The sequence below is a fragment of the Nicotiana tomentosiformis genome, chromosome 5 (genome assembly GCF_000390325.3).
Source record: "Nicotiana tomentosiformis chromosome 5, ASM39032v3, whole genome shotgun sequence".
Taxonomy (NCBI): Eukaryota; Viridiplantae; Streptophyta; class Magnoliopsida; order Solanales; family Solanaceae; genus Nicotiana; species Nicotiana tomentosiformis.
In genome coordinates, this window is record NC_090816.1 from 37,519,396 (window position 1) to 37,528,751 (window position 9,356).

A 9,356-nucleotide genomic window follows, 5' to 3' on the forward strand; every position below is an offset into this window, starting at 1 on the left:
GCTAGATAGAGTATCCTCTCTCTCAACTTGAATCTAATAAGCTTAATATAAAGTTTCAACTGTACAAGATTCTTACATAAAAGTAGCAACTATTAAAGAATATCATAATATCTCAAGATGTTATTTATCTACCTCTTCATACCATATAAGAAAAATAAATTCATATTGCGAGATTTTCCAGTCTCTACCTTCTTAAATGAATTCTTAGTTGCATGCCAATCACATCCAGTTCTTAAATATTTATTTTTTCTAGCAAGTTCAACTTCCATAGAATAAGTCAGAGTCTTCGTATGTGAGAGTATTGCTTTGTTTAAAGGGTTAACCAACCATTAGACAAGCCTCTAATCCTAAGGCATCACGTACCTAGCCAGCTGATAAAGTCTGGTGTCACATGTCCGTACATCTATCGTTTGAATTAATTTCTTAAGTACCTGTCAGGTTTGCGCTTTCGACTATCGAGAAGGAAACGATTCATAAAAAGTTTACTAAACTTATTTCTAAGTCAGTTGTGTCACTCCTAACCGCGTCCCTAATAATAAGGTTCCATTCCATATATTCGTTATATACTACATGCGATAAGTTGCTAGCTCCACAGGCTTATCGCGGGAATATTTTAGAGCTCATAATGCTTTAAGTGTTTCGCCAAAACCTCTAAGGATGATTAAAGTGTCAGAAAAAGTAAACTTTGTAGTTTCAATTTTTAGTAACTATATTAAGAATACATCTCTGCTCTAGAAGATCTTAGTGCTGAATGCCTAAAGCTTTTATATCCCTAATCTATTACCCGTTTTTTTATCCTGTCTACCAATTATATCTATCAAACTCTTAATTATTCTCTACATAGAGGTAAGAATCTCAATGATACTAATCTCCTAGCCATAGTTGTGGTCTAGTGCTTAATTCAAGAGTGGATATTATTACATATTTTAGCGGTATGAAAGCCCCTCATTGTGGCACAACAATATTTTCATTGGCCTTGCTTACTTTTCAATTGCTTTACTTTGGTGGGAGACAATTGTTATCCAGTGGCAGCAATTTAATGTCCTTAAACCTCTAGCCAAACTCTATTATTGAATGAATGGTCCACGCCATACAGAAATAAGATAAAAGATGATGTTCAGTTATTTGACCCTAATCGTCACACACATACGGAGGAACAAGAAACAAGAAAAGACACATCCTATTACATCCTCGCCGAATCACAATTATCTAAATGGCCGGCTACATAACCATAATTAAAATTCTACTACTGACGTGTGTTCCATTAGTCAGAAGATTAATCTAGGCTCTGATACCAACTTTGTCACGACCCAATTTAGGATCATGACCGGAGCTTAGGAGCAAGTGCTCCCAAGTAAGCATCATCGGTAATTTACAGAAAATTGGACAGTGTTTTCCCTATTTTAGGACTATACAAAAATAAACTTGTCTCAGAAATCAACAACACAACCAACCTATATTGACTAAACAAGTTATAATCCTCATTCGTAAAGTATTTCCGACACAATAATACTAACTTTATCTCCAAGTATACGATAGGAAAGTCTAATACGAGTCACAAGTCTATATCAATAAAAGAATATTTATGACTCATAAAAATGACTATGGAGCGACTCTAAGAGTTTTAAGAAAGAGACTATAACAAATAAATAACAATCTTTGCCCACGCGAATAAATACGGGGCTCACCAGGAAATGTCAACTCGTGTACTCTAACTAACGAAATCATCGCCTGTGTCTATTGCTATCTCTATAAAAATAATAGCGGGGAGTGAGTCGCTAGTTCAGTGAGTAATAATACTTAACCACAACTATTTTTAATTGGGGACAAGTCAGAAAACATGCTAGTATATCAAACAGAAAATATCATAAGAATGCCCTTTCTAAAACAGTAAATATAATCTGTTTTTTCATATTTTTCCTGTAAAAGAAATCAATTTAACAAATCAGTAATAAACTCAGTAAACACTTTCTCATAGCAAATCTTTATGTTTGGGAGGTTTCCAAGAAAGGATCATGTAATCTGTATCACTGTGTGGACCCCTTCATAAAAGGAGTCAAATATAACTGAAGGTCCCTACTCAAGGGAATATTATAACTGTATGTTAGTTCTACCTTCCCACTAGCGAGGGCTATAACTATACTCAGTAATCGGTAAATACAAGGTGCACCAGGTCTAACGAACCCATCGTTAGCTACGGGATCCTTCAAAGTCTCCTCCCATTTATACTTTTTCTTGTAACCGGTAAATATTCATAAGAAAGCATTTTCAAAATAATAAAGGGCGTATCAATTCTTATCTAATCCTATAATCCAATTTCGGTAACGGTAATCATATATCAAGTGATAGTAAAACATATCTAGTAACAGTGAGAACCTTTTAAATAACTGTAAACATCTCAAGTAAACTATTCAGTACCATATCAAGTAAAGGACTTGTCCCACATACAATTTCAAACATTCGGTAACACCTTTTATTTTCAAAATATAGTATAAACCATGCAGGTTATGAAAACATAAATTGCGGTAAGATTACTACTCACAGTACTCATGTCGAAATATCAAACTCGTCACTTCGAACAATCTGTGCGCCTTCCTTCAATCAATCTATAATCATATCATATTATTCTCGAATTAACTTTCTTGTTTAGGCTAATTTGTAACTAATTTAGAATACCCAACTCTCTGAGTTTCATGTTTGATTATCAATTTGTCAAGTTGGATTTGTCGAGATCACATGAAAATAGTTTTATACCTTAATCGCATTCCTTTAGGTCATATGTATATTTTGAGAGTTAGGCAAGTTACCCTAGAAAATATATTGTTCCAAATTATTTCTTTTTGAAAATTTTAAAACTTGCTTACATAATTAATTGCACCATATCTCTATCAAGATAGTTTCTTCAATGAATTCTTCACTCAAATATACACCAGTAACTCTATCTCTTTGTGGTATTTAAATAAGTTATTCACAATCTATGTAAATTGCTTAAATTTCAGAAAAGAAGTTATTAAAGAATCTATCCACATAACTAAAATAAAGAGTTTAGATATTTACCGCAGTACTTGAAACTCGAAAGTGTTTAGGCTTCAAAGGTGCTATTGAAACGATTCATCCTTGGCTTTCAAAATTATTTGTGTGGAGCTTTTCTATGTTTCCTTCTCTATAGAAAAGAAATTCTTTCTCTGCTGGTTTTCTCCAAATCTAAAGCTTTCAAGATTGAAGTATTTATGTTATTTTTGGTTCATATATTAAATATTTGTTGGCTTCTCTTTCGGCAGAAGCTTTAGAAAACATAAACCCTTCCCTGAACCCCTTTTTCTTTTCTCGTTCTAATGGGTTTTTGCCCTTTCTTTTAATAGATTAGGTTTCTCCTTTTTTTAAAAAAATTTAAGTTATGCTTAAAGACCAATATACCCTAGTTTGAATATGAGGTATTACAAGTCCCCAGCCCAAGGAGAAAAAACTAAAAAGAAGACGTACCTCCAAAGTTGAGACTCAGGAGAATCCTTCAACAAAAGAAACCCCAGTTGGACCAACCACATTGGTCGTTGATGTAGATGAAACCGAGTATGATGATGAAGCAGTTTCTCTTCACGGAAGAAAAAGAAGAACTTCCCCTGCTCAACTAGATGCTCAATTGAAAGAAATTCGAGGACTTTTTACAAAAATAGAAATAGTTGAAGACGCAGAGTTTTGTTTTTGGGCTCTAGTTGTTGCTTAGGGACAGAGGAGTTCCCCCTTTGATATTCCTCTACCTTCAACTTTAACATCATTTGCAGCATCATCAGCTCTTGTCGTACCACCATCCCCAACTAGACAAACGGAAGATGTTCGTTCCCCTCAGTCACCCGATCACGGGAGCATTAAGAACACTTGTCCGGCACATATTCGAAACCCTGATGGTAAATGTAGTGTCACTTTTTTGGTTTTGAATGAGTGCCACTTATTCTTCAAGCCGATGGTAGTTGCCAACTACTTGAAACTTTTGGCTTTAAACAGAGACCGGCGAAAGATGGAGGCTCTTTCTGCGGAGTGTCTGATCAATAACAACATGCACTTTGCTGCTCAAGTATCATCTTACTCTTTTTTCTTCACTTTTCTCTTGCTAAACATTATCCTCAATAACTTTAATCTTTGACTTTTCAAGCTAAGCTCCATGCCACTGAGGGCACGCAAAAGATGATCCAAGCCAAAGAAGAACTTGCTGCCTAACGGGATCAAATTATTGCTGAACAAGATCAACTCGTTGACTGCCTCCCAGCTTTAGAAGAAAGACTTGCTCAAATGGGAGAGCTTGAAAACCGATTGGAGCAATCTAAGCAAGAAAAGGCGGTTCATAGCCAAGAGGTAACTCAGTTGCGTACAGAGATTGCCGAGTTGATAGTCAAGTGGGTTGAGCTACAGGACGATGTAACTACAACAGCGAAACGTGAGTCTCCTTCCATGGAACAAATCAATAACCTAAAGAAAACTTGCGTTCCAAAATCGAAAAAGTTGTCGCGGCCGAGGTTAAGAGAGCAAGGATTAAGGAAAGGCTCATAATGGTCATATATCAAAACCGTGAACATACAAGGACAAACACTGACCTTTATCGGACCTATGACATTGTGAGGTTTGAAAAGGACCAGCTGCGCTCCAAAATTAAAAATCTTCGAGCCAAACTAAAGATCAAGAAGAGTCTTTTCTCCTTGAGAAAATTCATGTGATTTATCACATGAGGAGGAAGACCTTGGAGGAAGCAAAAGAAGGCATTTGAAACATGGATAGCTGCATTGCTGAGGCTCTTGAATTGGAGACAATCGCCTTCGAGAACATTCCGTCTCGGCCCACTGCTTCAAGCTCCTCGCGTACTTGTTCTGAGTCCTCGAAAACTGAGGAAGAAGGTGAGGAAGAAGATAAGGATAATGAATGAAGGTACTGAATCAGATGCAGAACAACCTTTATCTTCAAAAGATACAGCAGAGGCCTCTCATCCTTCGGACTCTGCTGATAAAACCAAATAATGTAATATTTTTCCTTTTCTTTTGTAATTACACCGAAACCTCTAATGAGTTCAGCATTTTGAAGAAATAAAAGACATATTTCACTTAACTTTTGAGCAAACATATCTTTCTAGTGATAAAGTTCGGGAATTTTTTACATTCGATAACTTTAATCCGAGCATTCATACTTTCGATTTTTACCCTTTAACTATGAGGGATTAATAAGAGAGGGCTCTTATATATGGTGCTCTTGAAGAGGACGTCTTTTGTTCCTTCTGGCACAAACATTTGAAGTTTAAGTAACTTTCAAATGAAAAAGATCATATCATATCATTTGGACAAGAAATAAGATAAGAACAAAAGAAATTTAATTTATTCCTTCCATTTCTAAAAGTTTATTTACATAAGCAAAAATTCGCTTAAGTAAATAAAGATGCCAATACATGCGTCTAACTTGTACTACTTATTTCTATGAGGCTCATCATGCAATCGCCGATCCTGATAAGATACAACTTCCGATTCTAACAGTCACCGGTCTTAATGGCACTTTTAATTCTCTAATATACAATAGTTCCTCCCAGTGTTTGGATATTAAATATGAGAATTTGAACACTAGAGTTATTGATATTGTCAATGATCATTCTTCATAGTGTTCTTTACGTTGATGTCTCATTTAAAACCTTGCTAGAAAAATCCAATTAGGACGAAAAATAAATGAAAGGAAAAAGGGTGCAGCATATACTTTCAGTATCAACAAGGATCTTCAACAGTAATACCTTTTGAGATCAGTCACATTCCAAAGCTTGGTAATTTTAATCCATCTTGATTTTCCAACTGATATGAACCTTTACCGGTTCTAGCTAATATCCGGTAAGGTCGTTCCCATGTTGGTCCTAGATTTCCACCATTAACTTCTCGGGTACTTTGAGCCACCTTCTACAAAACTAAATCTCTGACTTTGAAATATCGAAGATTTGCTCTACGATTATATTACCTTTTCATCCTTTGCTTTTGTGCCACCATCCTCAACATATGCAAAATTTTGATGCTCTTCAAGAAAATCTAGCTTAGTCAGCATTGTTTCATTATTTTCCTCATCGTTTGCCTTGGAAAACCGTATAGTCGGTTCCCCAATCTCCACCCGAATCAAAGCTTATGCGTCGTACATAAGGGAAAAGGGTGTTTCTTTCGTGCTTGACTTCAGGAGGCTTTAGAATCTTAAGGCAATTTGACATACCTTAAATACTCTATAAACATGTTTCTCCAATCCAGATTAGGTTGGGCGAGTTAACGTCAATACACATCCACATTCAATACTAAATGCAACTGCTAAACAATTGCACCGAAATTAGCTCCTTTTATTTCTGTGGACGATACTAAATTGGCCAACGTATCCGCCTCCACGTTCTCTTCCCTTGGGATGTGTATTACCAACCACTCCCTGAACCCTAAAAGTAAAATCTAACATTATTCAAGTAATGCAGCATGCGCTCATCTTTGATGTCAAAGACTCTGTATATCTGATTCACTACCAGCTGGGAGTCACACTTTATTTCAATCACCTCAGAGCCTAGTCTCAGGACTAACTCAAGTCATATAACAAAAGCCTCATACTCGACGTCACTATTATTGAAGGGAACAATTCTAATGGCTTGTCTAAGGTTCTCTCACGAATGAGTGATTAGTTCTATCCCAAGACTGGACCTCTTTTGCATTGGAAGCTCCGTCCATAAACAAGGTTCATACATACGAGACAGTTCCCGATACCAGAACTGCTTCTTTAGCAGCTAAAGGCATCATTCCCGAACTAAAATCAGCCACAAAGTCGGCCAAAACTTGTGACTTAATAGCAGTCTAAGATTTATATTCTATATCATACTCACTAATTTTAACTGCCCATTTAGCCAGTCGACCCAATAATTCAGGCTTATGAAGGACATTCCTCAAGAAAAAAATCGTCACGATGGCTATTGGGTGACATTGAAAATAGGGTCTAAGCTTCCAAGAGGCAGCTACGGGAGCTAGAGCCAACTTTTCTAGGTGCGGATAGCATGTCTCCTCTCCCCGTACTATTTTACTAACATAATAAACATAAAATTATGTAAACCCTTCCTCCCCGACCAGGACTGCACTCACCGCAAATTTCAAAACTGCTAAATAAATTAATAATTATTCACCCTCCTTCAGTTTAGACATTAACATAAGACTGGAAAAGTACCTTTTCAGGTCTCTCAATGCTTGTTGTCATTCCGGAGTCCACAAAAAATCATTCTTCTTTTTCGAAAGTGAAAAGAAATAATTACATTTTTTCGATAACCTCAATATGAATCTGCTAAGGGCTGCCAACTAGCTAGTCAACCTTTGCATCTCTTTTACACTTGTCAGTTGGTCAGGGATATCTTCTATGGACTTAATTTTGGTAGGATTCACTTCAATTCCTCTTTGAGAAACCAAGAAGCCAAGAAACTTCAGGGACCCAACTCTAAAAGTGCATTTTTCAGGGTTGAGTTTCATGTTGTATTTTCTCAAAATATCAAATGTCTCTTGTAGATAAATCAAATGACTTCCTACACTAAGAGACTTAACCAACATGTCATAAATATAGACTTTTATAGTTTTACCAATTTGACATTCAAACATCTTATTAAAGAGCCTTTGATAAGTGGCTCATGTATTCTTAAGCCCAAAAGGTATCACATTATAGAAATAAGTGCCAAAATTTGTAATGAATGAGGTTTTTCTTGGTCCTCCAAGTGTATCCTAATTTTATTATAGGCATAATACGCATCAAGAAAACTCATCAATTCATACTCGACCATAGCATCGATCATTTGGTCAATGTTTTGCAACGAGAAAGAATCTTTAGGGCATGCCTTACTTAGATCTTTATAATCTATACACATTCTAATCATATTATTCTTTTTAGGAAGAACCACTATGTTAGCTAACCAATCAGGATAATTGACTTCGCGAATTGAACTTATATTTAGTAACCGGGTTACCTATTCTTTAACAAACATGTTCCTGACTTCCGCTGTTGGCCGTTTCTTTTGCTTCATCGGTGGAAAATTAGGGTCCAATTTAACTTGTGGACACTCACATCTAGCGTAATACCTATCATATCAAAATAAGACCATGTGAAGAAATCAAAGTTAGCTTTTAAAAATTCAATAATTTTAAGCCCGTGTTCGGGATTCAACCTCGTTTCTAGGTAAACCTTTTCATCCGGGAACTCTATGAACAAAGCAATTTGTTCTAGTTTCTCTGCAGTTGACTTTGTCGCATCTGTTTCTTCCGGTACCTAAAAGGATCTAGGCACCTCATAATAATCCAACGTCTCCTTCTCACCAACACCTTTGATCGGGTTTGGAAGGACATCAGACATCGGTTCCTGTAGTTGCTATTTACTCATTTGTCTTGCCTTGCTACTGGAAAAGGTGACTATATTCATTTTTCTCACAGCAGGTTGATCACCTCTAATCTTCTTGATCCCATCCAGCGTAGGGAACTTCAGTAATTGATGATAAGTCAATGGCACATCCTTCATTTCATGAATCCATGGCCTACCAAGTATCACGTTGTATCCTATATCACCATCTACCACCTCGAACGGAGTGGTATTCATTACGCCTTCGGCATGTGTGGGTAGTAAAATCTCCCCTGGAGTTGATACACTCGTTAGGTTGAACCAGACCAGAAGCTTTGTTGTCGGAACTATGTTTCCGGTTAACTTTGCTTGTTCCAAAATCCTCAACAAGATGATATCGACTGAACTACCTGGATCAACCAACACACGTTTAATTTTAAAATTTAAAACATGAAGTGATATTACCAGAGCATCATTGTGTAGTAAAATAAGACCATCAACGTCTTCTTCCGTGAAGGTAATTTCATCATCTTCTGATGCTTCTCGTACTCTCTTGCCATGAGTTACCGATATCTTTGTCTTCTTTACTGCCAAAATGGTCACCCTATTTACTTCAACTCCGCCAAAAATCATGTTTATTATTAAACGGGGTGACCCTGTGGTCGGTTTTGGCTGGTTTCGTAGCGTCTCGATTTCTCCCATAATTGGTCACTCATAAATTCTCTAAGATGACCGTTCTTCAATAATGTTGCAACCTCTTCAGGAAGATGCACGCAGTTCTCAGTCCTCTGGCTATGCGTTCTGTGGAATTCACACCACAGACTAAGATCCATTTGACTAGGATCTAACCAAATTGAATTTTGGAAAACTTGTCTCCTTGATGTTTCACATAGCTAAAACCAATTCTACCAAACAAATATTGAAGTTGTAATCTGACAACCGGGGATATGCTGAATCTAGGGACCCCGATTGTTCATTCTCCTACAAAACCCTGCTACTCTGAC

The 9,356-nt window shown here is 36.7% G+C and overlaps 1 protein-coding gene across 1 annotated transcript; it reads right to left on the bottom strand.

Annotated features, from left to right (window-relative positions):
* Window positions 1-7,987: 7,987 nt before the first annotated feature.
* Window positions 7,988-8,985, bottom strand: LOC138892187 (uncharacterized). The gene is made up of 3 exons (XM_070175893.1): window positions 8,407-8,985; window positions 8,186-8,286; window positions 7,988-8,099 (listed from the first exon to the last, which is right to left on the bottom strand). The coding sequence occupies exons 1-3, from the start codon at window positions 8,983-8,985 to the stop codon at window positions 7,988-7,990; spliced, it is 792 nt and encodes a 263-aa protein (XP_070031994.1).
* Between the last annotated feature and the right edge of the window lie 371 nt (window positions 8,986-9,356).